Consider the following 27,437-nt stretch of genomic DNA (forward strand, 5'->3'; position numbering starts at 1 on the left):
TCCACATAGATACTTGGCTACTTACATCAGCACTTTGTATGCTCAGTAGCAGTGCTTGCATCAATGCAAAGTGCAGTGCACCACAGGTAGGTATCCCAGTGTGCCACATTCCACCTATCCAGCACAATGTCTTTTGGGATATTTTCACAGATTGTTGTGGGATGAAAATTGAGTCATGCAGGTATCTCCAGGAACTAGACATCAAGTTTCCAGCATACAACTTTCTCCATTCCATAATGTAATCCATATCCCATAATTTTCAGACGTTTTTAAGAAAGTGTCCCTCAAACCCGCACAACCCTTTTTGCTATCCACCATCTCTGACAGAAGCATGGAACTTGCGCTGCTCTGTTCTCATGAATGTTGCAAGTACAGGACGTATAGCTCTCCAGCATTTGCAGGGCCATAGGAATAACCATAACAAAGGGGGGGCATGACAATTTCGTTGAATATGAAGTATTGTTGTAGTCGTGTTGGTCCCAGGATATTAGACACATAAGGTGGGTGAGGTAACGTCTTTTATTGGAACCACTTCTATTGGCAAGAGAGAGAAGCTTTCAAGCTTACACAAAGCTCTTCAGAAGAGCAAACTTGAACACGTGTCTCTCTCGCCAACAGAAGTGGATCCAAAAAAGACATTACCTTACCTACGTTGTCAGGGCCGGCTTTAGGGCGATTCAGCCGATTCCCCGAAATCGGGCCCCACGCCCCTAAGAGGGCCCCGCAACGTCCCCAAGGAGCTGCCACCGAAGTCCCGTCACTGTCTTCGGTGGCAGCTCAATCGCTGCCACGGAGGAAGGGCCCTCCGCTGAAGTGCCGCCGAAATCCCGGCACTGGCGGCAGCGGCAGCTCAATCGTTGCCGCTGTCTTCAGCGGCATTTCGGCGGAGGGTCCTTCTTCTGCGACAGCGATTGAGCTGCCACCAAAGACAGCGGCGGGACTGCGGCAGCAGCTCCTTCTAATCGGGCCCTGTGGTGCCTAAAGCTGGCCCTGCATGTCGTCTCTCTGATTCTTTCAAGGCCAGACTGCTAAGGGACATAACAAAACAATTCAGGGATGTTGGTGGCATTTCAAAAGCAGTTGCAGATAGTGAAGCACTGGTTCTGGGCCCAAGAAACAAGCAGAGAATGGTGAGATCACATAGGAATGCAGATTTCGGACGATAAGCAGTAGCTGTAGAACCTTCGGATGTGAAAGAACATGTAATAAGGTTCTTGGCGGGCTCAGCAGTCTAGTGGTTGGCACATCTGACTTCCAGCTCCTTGCTTCCCTGACAGAGGGGTCTCAGTTCTTAAGGAGGTATGGAAAGGGGAGGGCCCAGGTCCCCTTTCCATCAGGTCTCAGTCCAGAGCCCTGTGTGAAGTACACTGGCAGGATCCTTCCTGCAGAGAGTCTAAATCCACTGCCCTGAGCTACTTCCCACCTCTCTCTCTTCAGTTTGGGGCATGGCCATTATAGCCCAATCTGTAGTGGCTTAACTCAAATAGCACCCCCTTTGTGGCATTTTGTGGTGTCCTGCAATGGCTTAAGGGACCTTTGGGCAGGGCAGATGCAAGATTGGAGGGGCCTAATCCCACAGTGTCTCTCTAGTTCATTAACAATTCACTCACTGCAAGGTGCTCTTTGGTCTCTTCAGCCACCTCCCTCAGTCATGGAAGCAGTGCTTCTTCCCCGGTGGCTGTCAGGCTTCTAGCAATGATTCCCTCATGTAAGGAGGCAGCAAGTCAGTCAAGCTCTGAACTGACTCAGGTTCTCTCCTTTTCTTCTCCCTCCAAGCCTGGCATTGGTTACAGATATAGCAAGGCAGAGCTAGCTGGGTGCACTGTCTCTCTCTAACCCTTTTTGTGGTGGTTTGAGGCTTCTCAACTTCATCACAGGCCATATTCCTGGATTTGTGTGCCAAGCTTGCCCAGCCCTCCAGCACAAGGACACTAGAAAGAGATGCACTGACAGCTGAAAAGTGAGTGATAATAGCACGCTGGAAGCTTGCAGCCACAGGTTGTTATTGGTCAGCAGGAAATCATTTGGAGATGGAAAATCCACTACGGGGGCAGGTGTCATACATATATGTAGATCCATTAATCATGTCCTGCTATGAAGGACTGGAACTCTCAGGAACATGTAGGAAATAGTGGATGGATCAGCAGCAATGGGGCTCCCAAATTTCAGTGGGGGCAGAAGACAGCACACATATCCCTATTTTGGCACCAACCATAGAGCAGGGGTGGCCAAACTTACTGACCTGCCAAGCTGCATGTGACAATCTTCAGAAATTCGAGAGCTGGGGTGCAACTGCCAGGGCTTGAGATTTCAGCCCCACTTCTGCTGAAGCCCCGAGCCCTGAAAGATGCACCCCGCAGGGCTGAAGCCCCAAGACTCACCTCCCATTGGACAGCAGTCCCTACGCCACCATCCCATTGCAACGCAGAGGTCCCAAGCTCCCACTCCCATCTGGTGGGTGGAGAATTGGGGGGAGGAGGCTGTGAGGTGCTCCATGAGCCACACTTTAAATGTAAAAGAGCCACATGCAGCTCATGAGCAACTATTTGGCCACCCCGCCATAGAGGCTATCAACAGAAAGGACTACCTTTTATATGATTATGCAAGCATTGGTGGATCACCAGGAAAGCTTCACTGAGATCAGTGTGGGCTGGTCAGGGAACTTGCATGATGCTCACATCTTTAAGAACACAGAACTGTTCACAAAGCTGCAAGCAGCGACATTCAGTAGTGATCCTGAGAGACCAAGCCTACTCCCTGCTTCCCTTGCTCATGAAGCCACACACTGAGCACTCTGACAGCAAAAAGGAAAGATTCAACTACCAGCTCAGCAGATGCAGAATGACAGTTGCTAGATTGGTAGGGATGCTGGTGGTATTTATTCACAAGATTGGATCTTGGTAAGAAAAATATTGCAATGGTTATAGCTGCCTGTTGTGTGCTGCACAATATCTGTGAGGCAAAGGGGTGGGGGGGAGGGGGTTGCTGTCTGCTAAGTCTGAACAGAAAGACAAAAGGGCCATTACAAGAGCTCAAAGTGTACCTATGCAGCTGCAGGATGCTTTGAAAGAGCACTTTAACAGTCAGCCACATTAGTGTGCTGTGCTGTGCTGGACTGTGCTCTGGCCCTGAAGGCTTGGGGGCTGTAAGAATTGTGTGGTGCTTGGTATAGATTTATAAATATTATACTGTGTCTTTTAGTGAATCGAATATGCGGTGCTTACTGTCAATTTACCTATATGACAGGGTGTTCTGTTGAACCTATGAATTCTGTGGTGCTGAACAACAACAAATACTGGGTGCTTTGAGTACTACTATGCATTTTGCAGTATGTGTGGTGAACTAATAAAGGTGACTATTTCAAAAACAATTTTGAGTGACAAATACAATGCAAATAAAGGACAATACAAACTTCTAATTTAAATTAATGGAACAACTTTAACATTAGAGAGGCAGCAAACATTTCTGCCCATTTCCCCGCACAAATGAAGTCCATTTTGGCTACATATACACCAACTGTGCTTCTCCCAGATCAGTGTAGATGAAGCTGTAGAACTGTCTTTCTTCTCTGGAGTTAAGTTGTAGGAGTAGGGATGTGGCCCATGATGCCATGTGGAATGTTGAAGGTACGGGGAGCTGCCACCATGGAATTCTCCAGAGACTGTAAAAGATGGCAAGTCTGTGATTACTGAACCTGTAAGATCGTCACCCAGAGACTACATTATTTGTGTTTGCTGCCTGAGAAGCCGTTTATGTCCTAGTGCATCTTCCTTTTCCTCTCCTTTTCCTGCTGGGATTCATGGATCTTTCTTCATTTTCTCCGATCCTCTCTGTTCCTCTCCATGCCATCCGCCATGTTGGCGCTGAACATATCCTCCCTAGTCTTCTCTCTCATCCTCATTGGGTCAGCCATTCAGTGGGTATGGAGGGGGCACCCCTCAAGGCCACAACAGCAGCAGCTACCGATAAAACAGATGCAATCACTGGATTTACAGCCACAACGGAATGGGAAAGAAGTTTCAAAACTCCCTTCTCTTATTCCCAATGGTGCCTGCTGAGGTCATCACAGAGTGGGCATGGGAAACCATCCTACCACAGAGGAAGAAATAAGGCAGCCATCCCTGGAAACCTTGCAGAGTATCTCCATGAAAGTTTCATCAAGATCTCTGAGGAAGATACAAGGGACATCCCTATATACATAAACAAAGTGATCCCCCCCACCTAACCCTACAGGGAACTAAAAGCAGATAACTCTACCTCTTTGTTGTACTGCTATCTCTTCTTGTACCAAATAAACAATGAAAAGTCAATACCTGTGTCTTGTTAACTTGGGGATGGGCTGGGATCCAACTTTACATTTAAATATTGCAAGGGAAAATATATACACATACTTACCTATGGTTCTTTCCCCTTCATTAGGTTCATCTGTGCTCTGCTTGAGGGACTGGTTAGATTGTGGTAGCATCACAAATGGATCCTGACATAGCTGGACCCTTTCCACCACATCTCCCCCCACACCTTTCTCCTTACTTTCCTTGGCAGGAGTCTGTGTCTAAGGCTCCTCCAAGGTATCCACAGTGGTCTTCAGGGTGGTGGGGTCTCTCTGCCAAATATGGAAGGCAGCTCATGGTAGGTCTGCAGCTCAGCCCCATATCCATTGTTGGCCCCTCTGGCCTTGTGGTATGCCTTCCGCAGTTCCTTCACTTTCACCTGGCACTGCTGCTGACCTCCGTTATACCTCTTCACCTGCATCTCCCCATGCAATCTTTTTGTAGATGTCCACATTTCTACAGGTAGTCTGTAGCTGTGCTTGCACAGCCTCTTCTCCCCAGAGGCCCAGAAGATCCAATACCTCCTGTCTACTCCAGGCAGGAGCATGGTTTAGTGAGCGAAGCCAGCATGGTTGGTTGGGCAGTTGAACACAACAAGGGAGAACTGCTAGGTGTGCTTGCCAAGGTGGGCAATCAGGAAAAGGCATTTCAAAAACACTGAGGGGGTGGATTCCAGTTTCTGAGACCACTGGGCAGTGGAATTCACAACTGTGACCACAGCAGTCACTGCCAGGCATTTTGGGACAGTTGGAGAACCGTTAGGGTTGACAAAGGTCACATAGTATCTACAAAAAGCAAGAGAGAGTCCTGTGGCACCTTTAAGACTAACAGATGTATTGGAGCATAAGCTTTCGTGAGTGAATGCCCACTTCCTCAGACGCATGACATCACGCTTTTTTACAGATCCAGACTAACACGGCTACCCCTCTGATACGGTATCTACACTTGCACTGCACTGACCTCAGTAGGTTTACCATGGCTCAGTGCTGTTCAGGAAGATGGTTTTATTGCACTGCCTTAACAGGATACTTACATCAGCCGGAGACAAATTTGACTATACACACATGCATAAATAGGCTGACAAGTCAACTTACATTAACCTAACTTTGTAGTGTACACCAGACCTCAGTGTGTCAGGTAGGCGTTCAGTGAATAGGTGCTGAATGAACAACTTCTTCCCATTTTGTGGGGAGGTAGAGAAAGGACCATCTGGCCCTTCATGCCCTATAGTTCAAAGTGGGAAGAGAGAAGAGCAAGACAAATTTATCTGACTCTGCTTAAAAATACAGAGCCTTGCATTAGGATCAGGAGGAAGCAGCCTGCATGCATGTATGCTACCAGACCGATGCTGAATTTTAGAATGCCTTCCTGGACCCCCACATCATCTGTAATTTCTAGATCTCTGCAATATAACTTGATAAGATGGCCATAAGTAGCCTTCTATAAAGAATATGCATTTTGGGTGATGTACATTTCATTTACTTAATAATCTTGTGGAATAAAAACTTATAAATCTACTATCAAAATAATTCATTAAACTATCCAGAGACTTTGGAGAGAGCAGTTGTCAGATTCCATGTCAGATGTGGGGTGGCGGGTGCAAGAATTACTTGCAACTGTCACAAATGAAGCGCTAGCTAACAAAATCTGCAATAGTATCAGACAGATGACTCAATGTGTCTGTTAGGCTACATCTATACTAGGAGCGAGAGAGGCAATTCCCAGCTCTCTCTCACATACTTGTGCTAGCTTGATGAGAGCTAGCGTAAGTATAAATAGTAGTGTAAGCCACGCCAAATATGTACCCACAGGGTTCAAGTGGGTTTGTATTCGGCATGCTGCCTCTGCTACTGCAGCTACATTCCTATTTACACTTGCGCTGGCTCTCACTGAGCTAACACAAGTATGTGTACGCGAGCTGGGAATCCCACCCCAAGCTCATTGTGCAGACATAGCCTCACTCTACTTAGAGCAAGGAGAGTAACCTGAACTGAATTCTTGTGCCCACCTGAAAAAGTCTGCCTACACTTCCAATTTTACTCTAGAGAAATGAGCAATTTAGTGATTGGGAACATGTACAGCAATACAGTACGATTTAACTGACTGCTATGCACTGTCAATATTTTGTCAAATATTTCAAAACTAGATTACATTTCCTATTCCAAATATGTAATATGTCATGCAGGTAGTAAAAGCTACAACAAAAGCCCAATTCTGAAATTTTACCCTATACAGCAAAGCATGCTGTAATAATACCCTTCTTATTCTCCCATTCTTGAATTACTGGCTCTTTCTGCTTGACCACTGTACCAACATTAAATTACTATAAATGTATTGTCATGAGTAGTGTCACCTTTTGAAATAACTCTAGGACACACCTGAGATTCCTCAAGAATTTCATATCCTAATGAAGCTAGCTTTGCTACTATTGGCTTGGAACTACTTTTTCTTCCCATTTTCTTAATAGAGTAGTGAATGAAATCGTATCTTAATGCAGCCTCTAAAATATCAAGAAAACGTACCTGCCCAGACCCAAAGTCTGCTTGACTGACTTTTGAGATATTTTATATATATATATATATATATATATATATATATATATATATATATATATATATATTTTACCCAAAGAGAAATTATTTACCCAAGGTAAGTAGAATTTTTGGAAGGTTGTTTTAAAGAAATCTAAAATCAAAATAAAAAAGTTAAATAAATCATGAATGAGGAAACCATATAACTTGCTAAGAAATGGACTTCATTAGAAAGATCAGATCTGCTACTTTTCCTGTTTAGAAATTCAAGTGCTATTAAAAATGTATCAGAGGGGTAGTCGTGTTAGTCTGAATCTGTAAAAAGCAACAGAAGGTCCTGTGGCACCTTTAAGACTAACAGAAGTATTGGAGCATAAGCTTTCGTGGGTGAATGCCCACTTCATCAGATGCAAGTAATGGACATTTCCAGAGGCAGGTATAAATCAGTATGGAGATAATGAGGTTAGTTCAATCAGGGAGGGTGAGGTGCTTTGCTAGCAGTTGAGGTGTGAACACCAAGGGAGGAGAAACTGAGGATAAATGGACACTTGCGTAGTGTCCATTTATCCACTACACAAGAGGATAAATGGACACAAGTCAGATATCAGGAATGGCAATATACAAAAACCTGTAGGAGAACACTTCAACCTCCCTGGCCACACAATAGCAGATGTAAAGGTAGCCATCTTACAGCAAAAAAACTTCAGGACCAGACTCCAAAGAGAAACTGCTGAGCTCCAGTTCATTTGTAAATTTGACACCATCAGATCAGGATTAAACAAAGACTGTGAATGGCTATCCAACTACAGAAGCAGTTTCTCTTTCCTTGGTGTTAACACCTCAACTGCTAGCAGAGCACCTCACCCTCCCTGACTGAACTAACCTCGTTATCTCCACACTGATTTATACCTGCCTCAGGAAATTTCCATTACCTGCATCTGATGAAGTGGGCATTCACCCACGAAAGCTTATGCTCCAATACTTCTGTTAGTCTTAAAGGTGCCACAGGACCCTCTGTTGCTTTTTATTAAAAAATTTAGTATAACCTATAATAAAGGGGGATGGTCAGACCCAGACAATTGTAAACAAAGTAACATATTAGAAGGAACTATCATTAAAAATGAAAATTTTGAACATTTCATTTACTGTTCTTCATGAATTGTAGAAAGATGTCAATCAACCACTAACATACAGATATTCAGAATACTGCTCAATAGAATTTTGTTTAAACAAATTCTGCTATTATATCACAATAAGAAGTCACACCACCACCAAAACAAAAGTTATATCTTGCAACTTGCATGATATACAATTACTGTAAATTATTGCATTCTTAAACTAAGATATTTTAACAGCCACTTTTTTCAGCATTCCAATTGGCTATGGAAATCCCTAGTCATGTATACCTATTTCTGGATACCTATTATGAGATTAGTCCATTCACGTAACACTATAGTCAGACCAACACCTATTCTGTCAGTTACAATGCAAAAAGAGCAACAGACATGTAAGAATCAACTGTTTACTTTCCCAACATGAGAAGGAAAAAAAAAAAGCCTACTGCATAGTTAAGTTTCTGAAACAAAACTTGTTTTATTACAGGCGCTTGTTTTTACTCCTGAGCAATTCAAGATTTAAAATTGACCTGAAGTCTGTGTTCAATACCAAAGATCTACATAGCTGTTATATAATATTCAGACAGCTACAAACAAGCCACTACAAAATCTAATTGCCAAGGTCTGGTATTTACTGTTGATGTTTACATATATAACCTATTGTATTGTCAATTACATTGCACAGATTTCAGAATCTGGTTACAATTACAGCAAGCTGTATTAATAAGGGAAAAATTGGTAAGCTACTGTATTTGCTAACTTCTAACCACCTAGCTACCCCAAATATAGCAGCAGCCATTCATAAGTCAGCCCAGCATAACTTCAGAATTGGGATAGAAGGAGAATAGTTTTCTGATCACTTTGCCGTATGCACCTTATCGCACGCCTGAGAGTGCAGAAGTGTACACTGAAGTTATAGTTCAGAACAATTTTCTCTACCACTGTACACTGGAAAGATTATGCACATCTATTCCTTTTATATCTGCCAGAGTGCCAATTGCATACATTCTGTCTGCTTGTTATAAATCAAACTATAAGCTTGTTTTCTATAGAAAAGTAGAAGAGCCTCCATCTCAGAACTACACCTTAGTTTATGATCATTTATATCTAAATGCTTGTCTAGACTATGATAAGATATTTTAAAAAGGTGTTAGCTATTAAGTTTTAAGACGTGGCCTGTCTCTGGTAAATTATGTTTGACATATTAGCTGGTCACATTGAAGCATAGGCTCTTCCTGTCATCCCGTCCCATCCCCCAAAGGGTTTAGCTTAATCAGAAAACATGTTTTAAGGTATAACATACTTGTCTATAATACTGTTTAAAGACAAGTTAACTAATGCCTTTTAACTAACATGTTTGAGAAATACACCTTTTATCCTAATTTACACAAGCCCTAAGAGAACACATTCACTGAAGTCTTGGCTACACATACATGTTGTACCCATTTAACTAAATAGATTGAGAAACTGATTCAATTTAACACTGACCAACACAAGGGGAATACACTGATTTAACTAGTTAATAAACCAATTTAGTTACATTGATACAATTTGTATGCTTGGGTAAGGCTTGGATTTACACAATTCCTGAAGAATTCTTGAGGTTCCTTTAAAATATCAGCAATCATTCACGATGAACATTTAATTTCAATTTCCCTCTTTAAAAACTGTTGTCATTTAGTATTTAAAGAAAAACACAGATTTTTACCATACTTGTGAGACATTTTGCTTAGACCCTGTAAACATATACAGACAGTTTAAAGTTGATTATACAAACTTCTAATTAGACAGCCTAAGGGGAGGTCTACATTAGAAACTTTTGCTGGTGATGTTGTTGGGGCATGATTTTTTGTAACACTTCTAAACTAGCAAAAATGTTTTTGCCAGTATAGCTTATTTCACTCACTGAACCAGTACAAGCTATAATAGCAAAAGAGAGCTGCGTCTACAATAGGACAGCTAGTTGATATAACTATACCAACAAACCTTTTTTAGTGCAGACATGACCCAAGTACAATAATTGTCTCAAAACTGCCCAAACAAATTCACCTCTAAAATATGCAGCAAATTAGATATAAAACTAGGCTTTTTAAATAATCAAAACAGTCAAAACTACTATGCACAAAATATGCAATTACTATGAATTAACTGAGTATTTTACAAGTGTTGAGAAGCTAGCCACTTCGTGAAATATAGCTGTACGAATAAGAGAAAAAAAGTTATGATTTAATATATAAATTACAAAACAGCTTTAAAAAACCAATTTAAGGCATAAATAACTACAAACAAAATACAATAAAGCCATCCAAGGATTAGAATGCAAGAAAAAAAGAACCAAGCTCTCCATATGCCAAGCCTGCATGCATATTTGCACTTGGGAAAACAAAAAACAAAAAAACCTTAAGAACAAAGTTTAAAATAGAAACTTCTTACATTTGTGAAGAATTCCTATGACTTGACACTTTGTCACAGCAAAGGAATGTGCGGATTATATCATGTAAATCTTACTGTTGCGTTCTAAAGGACTTGGCAACTGCTTATCATTAATCTTTAACACAAAGAAGATTCAAATCTAACTACAAGTAAGACAATACCTTTGAAGGGCAATTTACAGCATCCCCCTCCCCCCCAAAAAAACTGTTTAACCTAATGGGTAGGCCTACATGGATCACAATAATGCATCTCCAAATATACCAGCATTCAGTCTACCAAGTCACATTTCTCACGAAGTCTTGCACCAATCCAAAGAGACCTTATGGACACAGAACAGGCACGAAACGGCTGGAGGGGGTGGAAAATAATCTCCAAGCAAATACGACCACATAAAGATTCAGTCTCTCAGACAAACGGGGAGACACACACACACACACACAAAGGAATTATTAACGTATGGCTCGATGTTTGCATCTGAACTAACAAATCCCAAAAACAATATATTCACCACTGCTGGGGGGGGGGGGGGGGGAATTTTTTGCCTCTATTGATTACACAGGGAAAAACCCAGCTGCTGCTGCAATGCAACACACGCCGATAAAAGGGCAGCGCTTCTCCCTCCCCGCCTTGGGCACGGGATCGCGAGTAGCCTCTAGCCCCGCAAAAAGGACGCGCCAGGAGCTCACGAGCCGCCCCTCGCGCCACACAAATCACGGGGACTCTCTCTATTTACGGACAGCCGCGCCCGGCCCGCTCGCTCCCCAAGGCGCCGGGCGGGTTGGCCATTATCCCTGCGGAGCCAGCCCTGCCCTCGCGGGCCGGGCCGGCGCCCGAACGCCCCTGCCGGGGAACAGACACAACGGCTGAGAACCAATGGCCCCCAGGGTGTTTTCACAGAGCAACAAGCCAACGGCGCAGGAGAACCCGCCCCTGGAACAACGCCCCCCCCCCCCCCCAGACCCACGGGCTGCCCCCCTTCTCGGGCCTCCTCCCACCGGAGATCCCCACAGCGCACCCCATGCAAACACCACGGTGCGGGGTGGGGCGATGAGCCCCGGGGCGGCCGCTCACCTCATGGTGCTGCCCGGGCCGGGGAGCCACTCTCCCCCCCTCCTCTCGAGCCGGTGCTTCAATGGGCAGCGAGTCCCTGAGTGCGAGCGAGTTCTCCGTTCAGCCGCCGGGTCGGGCCGGGCCAGACCCGACCACAGCGGGGAGCCGGGGGTGAGGGGAACGAGGAGGAACAAACCAACTCGCGGAGTAGGGGAAAGTGGAAGGGACGGGAGCGCCTACACCAGCGCGCGGGCGTCTCGAGACACCGGTTTGCTTGAGAGGGTGGGGGGCGCACGGCCGCACGCAGGAGACGCGGTGGGCGGAGCGGCGACGCCACGCCCACTACTGGTCTGCGTTCAGTGCGGATTCTAAAGAGGGGAGAGAGGGGATGTGAAGCAATTGCGGGTAAAACGAACGGGGTTGATGTGCTTTCGCGACCCCTATTGGGGAGTTGTGGTCCTTCTGCACACGTGTATAGTGTAGGGGGTCCTGTGCCCACAAGCACTCCACGTAGTATTGCTGAATCCTCCCGTGCTTTCTATGCAAAACAGAAGTTCATGTAGTGTATGTGACCACTTGGTACTCTCCCTCTATACTTACCTTGTATGCTTACTGTTCAAACCCCAGGTGATTTCTCTGCACAACTGCATTGCATATACTGTTGAACCTTCTTACAGCCCTCTCTACATATCACTGCATTCATTACTGGTGAATACTGTGGTGGTTTTTCTGCATATGTGTATTGCATTCATTGATTTCTCTGGTTGTTCCCCCACCCAGCTGCCCTGCAATCCAATGATCAATGCTCCACTTTTTCTCCTACACAGATGCATTATAATTTCTCTCTCCCTTGGTCCCTGTGAGTCTGCGATATGCATCTACATGATGTTCCCCTGAATACCACTGAGTTTTTTTGCCAGTTGTGAACACATTAGTTCCCCTTGGAGATTCTTCTGTGGCCTCTTTATGCCAGCTCTGCCACTGCAAAGTGCCATAAAGCCCAGTGAACTGACAATATGGGAAGTTTCTGGATAATAGACATCCCACCAGTGAGTTCTATCTCCTTCTCTTGAAGCCCCCTCCCCCCACACACACCTAGGGGCATGGTAGGGTCAGGGAACCAACAGTACACTCACAGAGGGCCATTACAGCTTAATATAAATTAGAGCAGCCCTCGGGCAATGACTGGATCAGTCCGCATGGTCATTTCCACCGCTGCTGAGGCTTAGCTCACCCACAACTAAAAAAGGGAATCATTAATTTTAATTCCCTCCTCCCTGAAATCCATGGAATTGTTTCTTGCCTATCACACCTGGCATAGCATCAGGCTTTAGGGAAAGCGGAGGGCAGTCAATTACATTTACAGAGTCTTCTTTACAGGTAAGGGGGCCCAATCAAATGACTTTGCAAAGCCCCCTTAGACTTTGCAGATTTGATTGAACCAGTTTTGCACATATCATTATTAGGGTTTCCATCCCCCCAGGGTTGTCCTGGAGTCTTTAGGCATTAAAGATTATGTCATCTGATGAAATCTCCAGGAATATGTCCAACCAAAATTGGTAACCCTTGTCACTATACCCAATTCTTTCTTCAACACTTTCTCTACTTAAGGCTTGTTTCAGCCATATTTTCTTATGCTGAGTAATCCTTTACTCCACAAGTAAAGTTGTAGAATTAGGCCCTTAATTTTTCAGGGACGTGTACAATCAGGGCAGCCTACTAAATTAAGTCTACAGGTTTAATTATTCTATGTTTTGTAATTCTTCTAATTACCTTTCTATGCTCCCATGAGCATAAGGTGCAGGATGTGATTTTAGAAAACTGGGAATATTATTTCAGTCTCATGAACATTTCTGTTACATGTTTTAGTAACCACATGTCTATACTAAAAACACATGGTATACAGAACTTCCATCAATTCTTGTTCAGACAATTTCTGTCAATCACTGAATACCCATTCTCTCCCATCTCAGGTATCTGCAGGTACATTAATACCTTTACTGTTTTCTAGCCATAGGGGGTGGGTGGTTGTTTTCTTTTCTTCCCCTTCCAAAAAACAAAAATCAAATCACACCAGTTTCTCTAATTTTTAAGATTAGGAACATTTAGAGGAAACATTTCTTTAAAAATTACATATATCATGGTCACTCTATACATTTCTGTTCTCATTTTCACATAATTGATATTTACTTTAATCCACTTGAAAGCATTTAGGTCACATTTATTTCACATTACACAGCCACCTCTTCACTGGACAGCACCATTTCTTAAACGGTTATCTCAGATAACTAGTCCAGAGATGGAGTAAGAGGGGAGAGAGTGAAGAAATATATTGACCATCTGTTATAAAACAGATTAAGAAAAGGAAAGAAGATCTGAAACTGAAGCTTGTGACCATGTATGTGGAAGGAAAATTATTATACTTCTATTGGCATGAAGATTATGTAAATGAAAATTTTACTGTAGAGGCAAATCACAAATGCAGATAAGTAATCAGAAGACAAACAAGTATCAAATATCCTTCCCAACAGGTAGGTAACTTTGGCCACAATGTAAACACAGACTGAAAAAATGAACTAATTTGAATTGGACAAATAAATCTGTTTACTGTTCTTTGATTACTGCTTTAAATGCATGTAGCTCTCAAAACTAACAAACAAACACAAGCAGTAGAATGGAGATCACCTATACTAAAATCACAGTTTGCAAGGCATGAAATACTACAGGTTCTGATCGCTGATAATGGACCCCAATAGTTAAATACATTATTTCAAGAATTCACTAAAATCTGAGATTATCACCAAAATATCCTCAGAGCAACAGGATGTCTGAGAGAGCTATTCAGACAGACAGTGAAAAGTCTCTTGAAGTCAGCCAACCATAACAATAAGCATCTGTATTTAGTTGCACTGGATTTAAGAATATACCAAGAGAAGGAATGGCATCACCTTCACAGATGGTAATGGGCAAATTAACAAGGCTGTTGCTTTCTACAGGAGCTCAGTTATTCCAAACTAGAGGAAAAACAGAATTTGCTAATAAAACCAAATGAAAGGTAAATTAAACAAAATTTGAGTACGAGAGACCCCGGTTTGTTGAGAGTGTTTAATACCTGCCAACCACCTGCAACAATCTGGTCAATTGTCCTGAATCAACCTGCCATTTATGCAAAAAATTACCAAAGAAACCTTGCAAAAGGGCTATTCCAGTATTCTGCATGTTGGTGGTAAATGTAAAATTGGTGCCTGGAACATCAAAACACATTCTGAAACAGTTAAATCAAGCAATTGAAAAGTCTGAACATTGATATCTGTATTTTATCTAAACTACACTGGCCAGAAGTGGTGAAAAGAAAGTTGAGGATTATCCTTTTTTGTTCTCAGGCCATCCCGACAGGTTTTCCAGCAAGGAATGGCCATTGTACTTTCACCCATTGCCCAACAGGCACTGCAGGGATGGCAGTTGATTAAGAAGTGACTTTTCAGCAGCCAATTCCATAATGGCTGCGGACATCTTACCATCGTTGCCATGTGTGGTCCAACCAAGGCCTATAACGTAGCTGAAGATATTTACCAACAACTGCAATCAATCCATAATGAAACTCTGAGAAGAGAGGTCATCATGATCCTGGGCAACTTTAATACACAAGTAGGAAAGGATAGTGACCTGCACAAGTACTCTCAGGAAGTTTGGTATCCAGCAGATGAACAGAAATGGGCAACTGATAGAATTTGCAGCTGCCAATAACATGGTGATTGCTGATTCACTCTTCCATCACCCAAGATTCACAAACAGAGCAGGTACAGCCCAGATGGTTTCACTAGGACTGTTATTGATCATGTCCTCGTTAACAATCATTGGTGATCAACAGTCACTGATGTATCGGTTCGCAGAGACAAAAAATGTGTCTCCTACTTTGAAAAGAAAAAAAAAAAAAGTTAGTGGGCTGAAATTAGTCTGATTCAGCTCTTCTTACAACCAAGCTATCAAATGGCTTTCTGTTCTGAACTCCTTAGGGCGATCAAAGCATTAGAGACTGAAATCTCTCTCCCTCTGTCATCTGATGAAAAATGGTGTTTCAAGTCATCAGGGCTGATTGCTGCCAGCTCAGCTCTGGGGCCTTTGCCTTCCAAGGTCACCCATGGATCAGTGAAGAGACAGATACAATGGTTGAAGCGGAGAAAAAAAGTGAGGGTACAGTCTGAGTCTTCAGAGACACGTTTGTCAAGAGCAAAAGCAAAGGCTAAATGGGTTCAATTTCAGAACATCAAGTTTTGTGTTTAAAAAAACAAAAACAAACAAACAAACAAAAAAAAAACCGAGAGAGAGAGAAGGAATCCTGGGCTGATTAAGGCAGCCAGTTTAAAACAAACTGCTGCCAGACACAAGCTACACATCCTTTACTCAATTATGCAGTGTTTGTGAAGGAAAGTGCCACCAGCTTATTCAGCATGGAACTGAGATGGCAACATCAGCCCAAATCTGAAGGACCAATTGCATCAATGAGACGATCATTTCAAAATGCTCCTCAACTGTCCATTCCCCGCAGTCCCTCTTCCATTTGAAGTGCCACCTTACTCAAATTATGACCTGACACTTGGTGATGGTGTTTATATGGTTCCGTTTATTGTTTGCCATTTTGGTTTGTAAAGAACAAATAGTCCGCCTTGTTGAACAGCCTTCTTGTTCCTTTCAGGAAAGAAAAGGCGGGAAATCTAGTGGCTTGTTGCTAGGCAACGGGAGGGATTATATAGGCTGGGAAAGAGCAGGAAAGTTCCTTCTCCCTTCTGCTCTTTTCTTGGAAAGAAGGGAAGCAATCAGACACCAGTTATCCGCCTAGAAAACAGCTCATCTCCAAATGGAAAAAGATCTAGTTTGTTGTTGGGGTTTATTATTTTAAGGAAAGCATCCATCCATCCATGGGGTTTTACCTTGAATGGTTAGGACTCTTACCCCCAGAGAGGACGTCGCAAGGGGGTTAGGGTGGGAAGTTAGTTAGGCGTCTTACATGATTCTTCATAGTCATTCATCGCCATTCTCCGCTGCAGTAGCTGTTCCAGTGGTGATCGTGGTCCGGTGGGTCGCTGTCATCTATCGAGTCCTGGTCTCAGCAGCAGCATCTGAACAGGGTATAAAGAGCAGTCATCACTTACCACCTTTTGTAATTCCTGTGTGAAAGAGTACATGGTTATAAATCTGTTCAGTATTATTAATCCTCTCTCCCATTCCTTTTGTTTATCCTATTCCTAATTCCCTAGTTAATAAAAATCAGTTGTTTCAGTTGTGGTCTCTGTAATTATTTTAGATAAGCTCTGATAGATGGACTATACTGAGGGAATCTTGAAGTCTTCTGTTGGCTCCCCGCAGTTTTCTGGAAGTAGGGTCCTGGAATAAACTATAAAAACTAACACCGCCTTCCTTCAGCCAAGAAGAGATGTGCATCACAGTCCATAAGTTGAAGTCTGGGAAGGCAACAGGAGTTTGTAACATTACCCTGAGGTGCTGAAAACAAGTGAGAGTATGTGTAGTGCCATGGCTATAGGCTCTTCTAGACCATCTGCTGTACTAATACCATCCCTGATGACTGGAAGAAGGTTGTTATTCTGCCTCTGTTCAAAAAGGGCAATAAGGCCAAATGCAGCAACTATAGAAGTATTACACTGTTGTCAGCCCCAGGGAAAGTCTTTCTTTCCATGTCAATGTCCTGAATCAACAATACCCTTCATGACAAAGGCCAGGATACTCAGGGCAACTTCAGACCTGGCCATTCCACTGTCAACCAGATCTTTACCTGGAGACAGCTTTTTGAGAAGATGGCTGCATTTCATAAGGCATGAGCAGCACTTTTTATAGACTTCCATCAGGCCTTTGATTCAGTGCATCAAGCAAGTTTGTCGTATCTGATGAAGTGACTTGGCATACCTGGGAAGATAGTGACAATGACAGAAGAGTTCTATAATGGAAAAACAAAACAAAACAGAAGTGGTTCAGTCAATGCCAGATTCATAGATTCCAAGGCCAAAAGGGACCACTATGATCATCCAGATAAGACTAAATTGCTGGCCATTATCATCAAACAGCCTCCAGCTCCAGATTACAACCTGCTCAGTATTAACCTGCTCAGACAGAATATTGAGCAGGTGGCAACTTTCAGGTCAGTAGTGTCATAAACAATGCTGGAGGATGCTTGGAAGATGTGTACACTGCTGCCATGTTTTGGGCCCTTCAGTTGCCTCTGTAGGGCTGTTGTGACATAATGTTTGCTATGAAGCTCTGGGTCTATAGAACCAGTTATACTGACTCTGTTGTACAGCAGCGAAACATAGGCACTGAGGAAAGCTGAAGAACACTGAATTATGCTTTTAAATTCTCATTGTCAGTTGCTCCATATCAAGTAGCAGGACAAGATCAGAAACGAGGATATTCAAAGCTGGTTTCAGCAACTTTATCGGTACAGACTCATTAGAATGGGAAGACCAACAAATTAAAAGAATGCGTACAAAGGAATGCCACTATAAAGCTGGCAATAATGTTGGCATCAAAACCTTCAGTGGCATGAAAGGATTACCAGAGATGGATGTAAACTGAATATCCAACCAGACCACCTTGCCAGAGATCGATCTGGATGGTGCTTGATTTGCAAGAAGGCCACATCCCTTTGGGATCTGCCATCATGATGATCATGGTGGTGATATATAAAACTACTATTCAAAAGCACATCTAGGCAGCCAATCCACCTGAGAAGGGATGGCACAGCCAGAAGCCAGCAAAAGTTATCTCCACAGTAGAGCCACAATCATATAGTACAGAATCTTAAAAAATGTAGGCCTGGAAGGGCCTTGAGAGGTCATCTAGTCCATCCCCTCACTGATGTGGAACCAGGTAAACCTAGACTATCCCCAAAAGGTGTTTCTTGTACCTATTCTTAAACCTCCAATGGCGAGGATTCCACAACCTCTCTTGTAACCTATTCCAGTGCTTAACCATCCTTAGCATTAGAAAGTTTTTTTCCTAATATCTAACCTAAATCTCCCTTGTTGCAGAGTGCCCCCGAGTCTTCTTTTCTCAAGACTAAACATACCCAGGTTTTTTTACCTTTCTTCATAGGACAGGTTTTCTAAGTCTATCATCATTTTTATTGCTCTCCCCTGGACTCTCTCCAATTCATCCACATCATTCCAAAAATGTGGCACACAAAATGATATGTTACTCCAGCTGAGGCCACACTAGTGCCAAGCAGAGTAGGACAATTACCTCCCAGGTCTTACATATAACACTCATGTTAATATGCCTGCCTAATGCCCAGCAGGAGAGAGAAGCCACGGCCCCGCACCTGCCAGGGACAGAGAACTCCAGGACTGCAGGCGCCGGCGTTCTCGGTCCCAGGCAGGCGTGGGGCCGCAGCTTAAACTGGAGAAAAGCCACGGCCCCGCACCTGCCAGGCACAGAGAACTCCAAGGCTGCAGAGGTTGGTGTTCTCTGTCCCTGGCTGGTGTGGGGCCCGTCTAGTGTCCAGCAGGGGAGAGAAGCCGGGGCCCCGCACCTGCTGGGGACAGAGTACTCCGGGGCTGCGGGCGCCGGTATTCTCTGTCCTCGCGGCTTCTCTCTGGATTCATATATTATGTAATATTAAATATGATGTTTTTCATATTATTTAATGTACAAATACAAAATAAGCCTTGAAAAATTGTTGGCACCCGTCACACTCTTCTGAAAACACGAATGTGTTACTGGCCACAAAAAGGTTGGGGACCACTGCCCTAGACTGATATTAGCCTTTTTTGCAACTGCATCACAATGTAGACTCATATTCAATTTGTGATCCACTATAAACCCCAGATCCTTTTCTCCTGTACTACTGCCTAGCCAGTTATTTCCCATTTTGTAGTTGTGTATTCGATTTTTTCCTTCTTACATGTAGTACTTTGCATTTGTCTTAAGTGAATTTCATCTTGCTGATTTAAGACCAATTCTCTAATTTGTCAAGGTCATTTTGAATTGTAATCCTGTCCTCTAAAGCAATAAGAATCCCTCCCACCTTGGTGTCATCTGCAAATTTTATAAGCATACTCTCCAAGTAATTAATGAAGATATTGACTAATACCAAACCTATGACAAACCCCTGCAGGACCCCACTAGATATTTTCCCAGTTTTACAGTGAATCATTGATAACTACTCTTTGATATGGTTTTTCAACCAATTTTGTACCACTAAATAGTAAATTTAATCTAGACCACTTTTCCCTAGTTTGATTATAAGAACATAATGCGGGACTGTGTCAAAAGTGTTTCTAAAATCAAGATATATCACATCTACTACGCCAGTAACCCTGTCAAAGAAGGGAATTACGCTGTTTTGGCACTATTTGTTCTTGAAAAATCCATGTTGGTTATTCCATGTAACTATTATCCCCTAGGTGCTTACAAAGTGATAGTTTAATAATTTGTTCCACTATCTTTCCAGGTATCGCAGTTAGGCTGACTGGTCTATAAATTTCTAAGGTGTTCTTTGTTCCCCCTTTTAAAAATAGGTATTATGTTTGCTCTTCTCCAATATAAAACATTGTGGAAATGAACAGCAAGAAATACTACAGAAATAAATTAAGATTACTTGAAATACCTAAACAACCCAGATTCCTGTTAATACAAGAGAAACAGGTGAAAGATTGATTCCTCAAGACAGAGTGAGCTGCGACAGGATCTGTAACAGTGCTAGAAACATCATTTCACATCTTGGACTCACAGAGGGCACCAAATACAGAGTTATTCTGGGGGATCAGCATTGTCAAAATAACCAAGCCCAAAAAGCACCTGGATTAAGATGTAACATAACAATCATGGAATGAGTCATTAGCAGCCATATGCAGGAAAAACCAGACTGATTAATACAGGGTTAAAATAAACTACAATTGATGAGTTAATTGACTTTTCCTTTGCAGGTCACCTTTAAAGATGCTATCATAGAGGAATTAAAGTAGTTTATTGGGGCGGGGGGGAGAATAGGTACATACGTTACCAGTATATAAGTATCTGCTACTGAAATTAGCATAAAAATATATTATGCCTCAGACTTTGCCTGTATATACACTAGAGAGCTAATCCTCAGATATATTAGGGTCATCCCTCTGTGTAGGGGGATCCACTGGTAGCGTAGAATTTGTGCCAATACCTCCTCCATTGCCCCACCTAGACCAAGTTCCTGTGGACAACACAAGGTCCTGGCCAGGGGGAAAAAATTATGTGACAGAAGCTTGCCCAGGCCCCAACAATCCCTGACTGCCATATAGATGTCTTGGGGCTATTAACAGCTCACAAATTAGAACAGCCTTCAGGCTGCTGGATTTGACGTCAAGGGATTAGATTGGTGCTCACCGTCCCCAGGATCAGAGGACTTCAAGATGGTGTAAAGCCACCTTTGCCTCCTTCTCCAGAGTTGTGCTTCTCAGCTCTGGCTGAGGTTTGAGATCTAGATGTTACCAGAAGGCTAAGAGATCTCAATCTGAGTTGAGTGTCATGCTTTCTCTTCAACCAGCCTGACTCCTGGGAGCTTATTGGATACTAGAGACATGGCTCAATCAGGCATAAGCCTGTTTGAAGACCGAGTGTTTCTATTTAATATCAGCCAGCTGCAGGAAACTTGGCAGTCTACTCCTGAGGGCTGTTTGTGAGCAGACCCAACTGAGTCAGTCTCACAATAGTGTGGGCCACCTTCCATATAGGGTCATGAGGGGGAAGCATGACTCATGCTTTGGAGGCATCAATAATCCGGTCTGAATGCATCAAAGGAAGCCTGACTCTTTCAGGGAAATTTTCCCCCGTTTTCTCTGAAATAATTTCCCATTTTGAAATATTTGTTTCTTTGGGACTGTCACGGGGTCTTCTCACTGCTAGTGCGCCTCCTCTTGGTCACTCTGGGGTTTACCTGGTTCTAGGTCTGATGACTCCTTTCCGCCTCTTGCTGTGCACACTACCTTTTCTTCCTGGTTCTCAGCAAGGCAAGATGCTCAATGTTCGTGGCTTAGCCCTCTAGCCAAGTCACACATGTCCTCCCCTTCTAGAATATCAAAGTCTCTTCTTATGAACAGGCTCAGGCAATCTTCTGATTCACTGGCCAGCTGATGCCACTTCTTCAAGGGCTGGCAGGGGAACCCAAGCCAGATTCCAGCTCCAGGATCCTCTAATCTGCAGTCAAGGTCTGCTCCGTTCCGGACAGACCTTATCGCCTTTTCTATGAGCCTTTCCTAACCTTCTGGTTCCCCCCCCTTTCTCTGGGTTTGCCAACCCCAACACTCCCTCCTCCCAGGGGTAACTGTAGTCTACACTAGCTCTGTAGTCCCCAAACACACCTCCCTTCTCCCCAGGAGTGAACACAGAGTACTTTTTTACAGTCTCCCCTCTGCTGCTAACTTCCTGTCTTTATAAACCAAGCCCAGCTCATTTCTCCTCAGCTGGGCTCCCTCTTTATTCAGTCAAGGGATTAGTTAAGCCACCTGATTCCTCTCACCTATGGCCAGTTTGGTTAACTGGCCCCCTTCTTAGCCTACATTAAGTCCTTCAGGGCAAGTGTGGGATGAACACCCCATCACAGGTTTGTGTGTATTTAAGAAAAAAAAATGTGGCTAAGAATAGATCTTATAAGATACATGTCTCACTGTTCCAACGGTCCTAGGGCAGCAGTATTCATTCAAGGTCACTTCAGCCTGCTTCAGTACACTATAAACAGCACTATACTCAGTTTGAGAGATTTCTGGAGGTGGCCAAAATGGTTTGTTTATTTTCTCTTCTTTTGAAGGCTGTTTTTTTTTTTTAAATCTGTTTAGGATTTTTTTTTTTGGGGGGGGGGGGGGGGAAGACATTTGTTTGATTATTTTCTGTAGAGGTATTACATGGAAAGAAAACAACATTTATAAAACAGACAGAACCTGAGAAGTTCTGTGATGGAAAGTTAGGTGAAAGAAGTTAAATTAAAGGAGTAATTTGAGGGAGAAGACAGATGTTTAACCCATGAAAAGAAGGAGTTTGTTCCAAGAATATAGGCCAAGGCAAAAGAGCATAGCTGTGTCACTGTGCCCGTATTAACTCATTACATGATCAAAACAGAAAGAATTTAAATAATTTATTACCACCACTGATGATGCTTGTCATAACTATAAAGGGTAGGATAACAGTTGTCCTGTGTACAGTACTATAAAATCCCTCCTGGCCAGAGACTCCAAAATCCTTTTCCCTGTAAAGGGTTAAGAAGCTCAGGTAACCTGGCTGGCATCTGACCTAAAGGACCAATAAGGGGACAAGATACATTCAAATCTTGGGGGGGGGGGGGAAGCTTTTGTTTGTGCTCTTTGTTTTGGTTTTTACATTCGCTCTCGGGACTGAGAGGGACCAGACATCAATCCAGGTTCTCCACATCTTTCTAAACAAGTCTCTCCTATTTCAAACTTGTAAGTAAATAGCCAGGCAAGGCGTGTTAAGTTTTCCTTTGTTTTCTCAACTTGTAAATGTACCTTTTACTAGAGTGTTTATCTTTGTTTGCTGTACTTTGAACCTAAGACTAGAGGGGAGTCCTCTGAGCTCTTTAAGTTTGATTACCCTGTAAGGTTAATTTCCATACTGATTTTACAGAGATGATTTTTACCTTTTTCTTTAATTAAAAGCCTTCTTTTTAAGAACCTGATTGATTTTTCCTTGTTTTAAGTTCCAAGGGGTTTGGATTTTGATTCACCAGGAAATTGGTGAAGGTTTCTCAAGGCTTCCCAGGCATGGGAATTCTGGGGATGGTGGCAGCGGACCAGAGCTAAGCTGGTAGTTAAGCTTAGAAGTTTTCATGCAGGCCCCTACATTTGTACACTAAAGTTCAAAGTGGGGATACAGCCTTGACAATGCTCATTTATCGATTTCACTCAGGACTAGACCATTAAAGTGATGTAGCTCTGTACAATGCAATGGAGCTATACTAATTTACACAGATTGAGGATCTGACCTTTAGTTTAGACAATGAAAATATGCTGGTCAGTGTTATTTTAAGTGACTTTTAATGGCAGGTTGCCATGTGTCAGCACATTGCTTGTGTTTGAGTAGCACATCCTGAAAGGAAATGCTTGTGACCAAAACAAAGAACTATTTAAATTTATATGTCAAAGGTTTTCTATTCAAATTACATGTGTACTCCTCAACCTTGTTCTTGTGAGGGTCACAATCTGTTATTTTAGCATTTTTAAAGATTGTCAAATGTATAGATTGGTAGAATGACTCAGCAGAAAAAAAATACAGGAACAGTCAGCAAGGTCTTTTCTTCAAGGGATAATGTTTACTAAAAATAAAAATAAGCAGAAAAGAAAGCAGAAAACTTGCCAGGATGGGGTTCAACCCAGTCCAAAAACCCATGAGTGTGCAGCACAATCTTTGTAACATGAGCATTTTTTTTCTCCTATGTTACCCAAGCAAACAATCTATAGCACTTAATTCAAACCCCTCTATAACAGGAAGGGAAACATGAGCCTAGATTAACCCTTTTTTCACCCCTACATCCTATCACTCATTATAAAGAATCAAGAAAGCTAACCACAAATCAGGGCAGTGCGTGTCCTCCAATACATTCCCAGCACTGACTAAAATATTTTGGAATTTTTTCCCCCCCAAAAATGAAACAGTTTTGTAGAGAGATTTATTTTTTGTTTTCTCAGATTATCACAAAATTATTATTCAAGTTACAGATTATTACTCATTAAGGGTTTTACATTGTGCTGTTGGCTACTTTGTGGGGGCAAAAATCTGTCTATAAGCACCGTCCATTAAATACAATTAATTGTGTGCTGTGTCAAATGATTCCCTGACATCCAAAAACATTATGATTGTTGTGTTGACCCTTGTCTTTCATTCACCTCTGCCCAGTCTCTGCATTGTTAATTTTAACTTCTTTTGTGGTTTCTGGGGTGACATTTAATTTAGACCCTGTATGATATCATCAACCTCATCTTTTACTTTCCATCTCATTTTCCTCTCCCATCTCTTAATGGTTTTACTTACCATCAATCTGTGTACTTTTTATGCAGTACAAATAAAATCTTTTTAATCATTATGTACTTTGCTATATTAATCTTTCCTGTTAATGTTTTAGGAGAAATTGTACCTGGCTGCTCTAAGTTACACTGGGAAATTGGTCCAGCACACAGCTGGTTCAGTACTGCGGGAGTGCAAAACTGTTTAAAGCCATTTTTGCCCCATTTCCTCTTGAGCTGGGTTGTATGATCCTCAGTCACAGTCAAGGATCTGAGCCATTAATTATCATTATTAATTTGGTGCCAACAGTGCACTTGGAGCTGTACATGACAGGAAAGAAGACATGCTCCCTGACCTAAAGATTTTCAATCTAAGGCCTTGGCTACACTGGCAATTCACAGCGCTGCACTTGCTGCGCTCAGGGGTGTGAAAAAACACCCCCCCCCCCGAGCGCAGCGAGTGCAGCGCTGTAAAGCGCCAGTGTAATCAGCGCCTGCTGCACGCTCACTCGCAGCGCTGCAAGCTATTCCCCTCGGAGAGGTGGAGTACTTGCAGCGCTGCGAGAGCTCTTGCAGCGCTGGCGGCGCGACTACACTCGCGCTTCACAGCACTGCCGCGGCAGCCCTGTGAATCCGCAAGTGTAGCCAAGGCCTAAGGGTGTAGTTTTGCAGGCATTGTACACCAGTGAAATTCTTGGGAGTTGAGGGTGCTCAGCACCTCACAGAAGTGGGCCTCAAACAGATACAAATGTCCTCCACTATGCTGTCAAATATAATGGAGAGGGATGACTGCAGGCGGAATGATTGTGGCTCCCTGAGATAAGGCCACCCTGGATAAGGGGTCCAGCTATAACTTATGCTACTGGCATTGCTCACATAAGGTCCCTTACAGCAAGAGAGGATTAAGTATAGCAGAGGTTCAGGTCTGCCATGCCCCCTCTTTTCCTTTACATCAGAGGATATCAGGACAGGAAATGGCCACCTTGCTTCTACCAGCTGTAAGCCATTGGAGAAGTCTCCCCAAATCTCCAATTAGTTTAAAGCTACTTTGCACTGTGCAAAGTGTCCTTAGTGGACCAAAGAATCCAGACCAAAATGTATTGGCTGACCCAGGGAAAGGCTCTACCCTGATTTCAGTGGTAACAAGATCAGCCTTTTGAACATCCTTCTCTTTCCTCCCCTCCCCTCACCACGGGTGGGTGAAAATACTTTTACTAAAGGGACAAGGTGGGTGAGGTAATATCTTTTATTGGGCCAACTTCTGTTGGTGAAAGAGACAGAGCTCTTTTACTGACATTGGTTAGTGTTTGTGGACTATAAATTTAGAAATAACTTAAAATAACAATAGTGCCTGAATAAAGGAGATGATGATCGCCTCTTCACTTCTTCCCAACACTGCAGTATTTGCTTTTTGGCAACAGCTATAGCCAAATCCACAATTTGGATTTCAAATTTAGCAAATGATAAATCATCCATAAGACCCAAAATACACAAAGCAGCAGTTGTAAAAATATCCTTTTTCAGTGTTTCAGAAGTAGCATCACAAACATGTTGCCAAGTGAATTAATGTTTCTATAGAAAGATACAAGGAGAAATGAACGCTATAAGATCTTAGAACACCAACACATACTGTTATCATTACTATAACTAACATTAAATTCCAAAGTAAGGTACACTCTATAAAATAAATAATGAATAGCTTGCAATCGAACCTCCTCCACACATTTAAGAATATGGTTCCATATTTAAACCACCTTTGAAGTGAAATATTAACTCCACTGAGCATTTATTCTATACTTCCTCCATTAGTTCAGTTCCCATTTTTCATAAAATAACTACAGAAATACAGTAATGGACCTTCTACTGTTCCTATTGGTCTTAGTGGAGCAGGAGCAGGCCTGATATCTTTTTTCTTGATATTGTAATCCTATCTGTTTGTTGTAAACAAACTTCTATATTATTATTCCATTTATCATGTGGTCCAGCCAGGATTTATTCACTTACACCCATAATGTAAATATTACAACGAACTGATTATGTACATCACTTACCTCAAGTGGATGGAATCAGAACTGTTAAATGATGTGTCATAGCTCTATACTGCTAATGGAGATTTGCCTTTTAAAGAAAAGAGAAGAATTTTGCAATGCCTCTGTATACACACCTGAATTCACTTTTCACCAAAACAATTCCAGTAGGGGTGTTGTCTGTAGATACTGTATATTAAAAACTAGGTAATACTAGTTGTGTGAAGCAAAGAAAGAGAGATTTATAACAAAGCCCTGAGGGATGTTCAGACAATCTGTTTATTTAACTGTGATGACGGGCTGAATATTCCTAACTCTCTAATTGTGAATAGAGGTTGCCTTATGCAGTGGAATGACTCTCATCACAGTAGAATGAATGTTTCATTGTTAATACACCGGGGGGGAGGGGAGGGGAGGGGAGGGAAGAGAAGGAAGGGCAGGACAAAATGACAGCTTTGTATAGTTTTAAATTATTATTCTTATAAAAAAATACTACAACTATAGGACTGAGATAAGCAACCTGTCACCTCTCAGCTGCTGCTGGTTCAAAACCAACCCAGGTTGGTTGTAACCATAACCATTAGCATCTGATAGATACAGAGTATACATCAAATAATCTGTAAAATGAACAGACATAATGCCAGGAGGATGTACTTAATATTTTTACCTATTTTTGTTGGCAAATCCTGCCCCTTTAGCCACAGAGGGCCCCAGATGCAGTGGATCCAATGCAGCACTGAGTGCAGGGAGAAAGGGACAGGATTTTTGGCCTTGCAATGCTTGGGGCCATGCTCTGTGGGGGTCCTTGGATGTCCCTTTGCAGCAGGATCTGGGGTTGGAGAGAAAGAGGTTATCTAATAAAAGGGAGAAAGAAAACATTGACAACAATGTTAAAATATTATGGGCTATATCCAGCATTTGTTCTCCGCCTCACCCACCCGGACAAGGCAAT

At 42.7% G+C, this 27,437-nt stretch overlaps 1 protein-coding gene and 1 long non-coding RNA gene across 13 annotated transcripts in view; both read right to left on the minus strand.

Moving 5' to 3' along the window:
- ENAH (ENAH actin regulator) overlaps nucleotides 1-11,742 on the minus strand; it is a 171,905-nt gene extending 160,163 nt beyond the window's left edge. For 8 of the 11 annotated variants that reach the window (XM_054021362.1, XM_054021360.1, XM_054021367.1 and 5 more), the window contains exon 1: nucleotides 11,482-11,742. In XM_054021362.1, coding sequence (XP_053877337.1) covers nucleotides 11,482-11,486 — 5 coding nt within the window. In that variant the 5' untranslated portion in view covers nucleotides 11,487-11,742. The remainder of the gene's footprint in view (nucleotides 1-11,481) is intronic. The other 3 variants (XM_054021368.1, XM_054021366.1, XM_054021369.1) reach the window with 1 other exon arrangement.
- A 1,791-nt stretch (nucleotides 11,743-13,533) lies between these two features.
- Nucleotides 13,534-26,581, minus strand: LOC128834136 (uncharacterized). Of its 2 annotated transcripts, none has more exons than XR_008444392.1 (3): nucleotides 26,510-26,581; nucleotides 17,252-17,382; nucleotides 13,534-16,580 (listed from the first exon to the last, which is right to left on the minus strand). It is a non-coding gene; the product is annotated as an uncharacterized LOC128834136 (long non-coding RNA). The 2 variants fall into 2 exon arrangements; XR_008444391.1 differs by having other exon boundaries at nucleotides 17,252-17,413.
- Between the last annotated feature and the right edge of the window lie 856 nt (nucleotides 26,582-27,437).

This window comes from Malaclemys terrapin, chromosome 3, assembly GCF_027887155.1.
Source record: "Malaclemys terrapin pileata isolate rMalTer1 chromosome 3, rMalTer1.hap1, whole genome shotgun sequence".
Lineage (NCBI taxonomy): Eukaryota > Metazoa > Chordata > Testudines > Emydidae > Malaclemys > Malaclemys terrapin.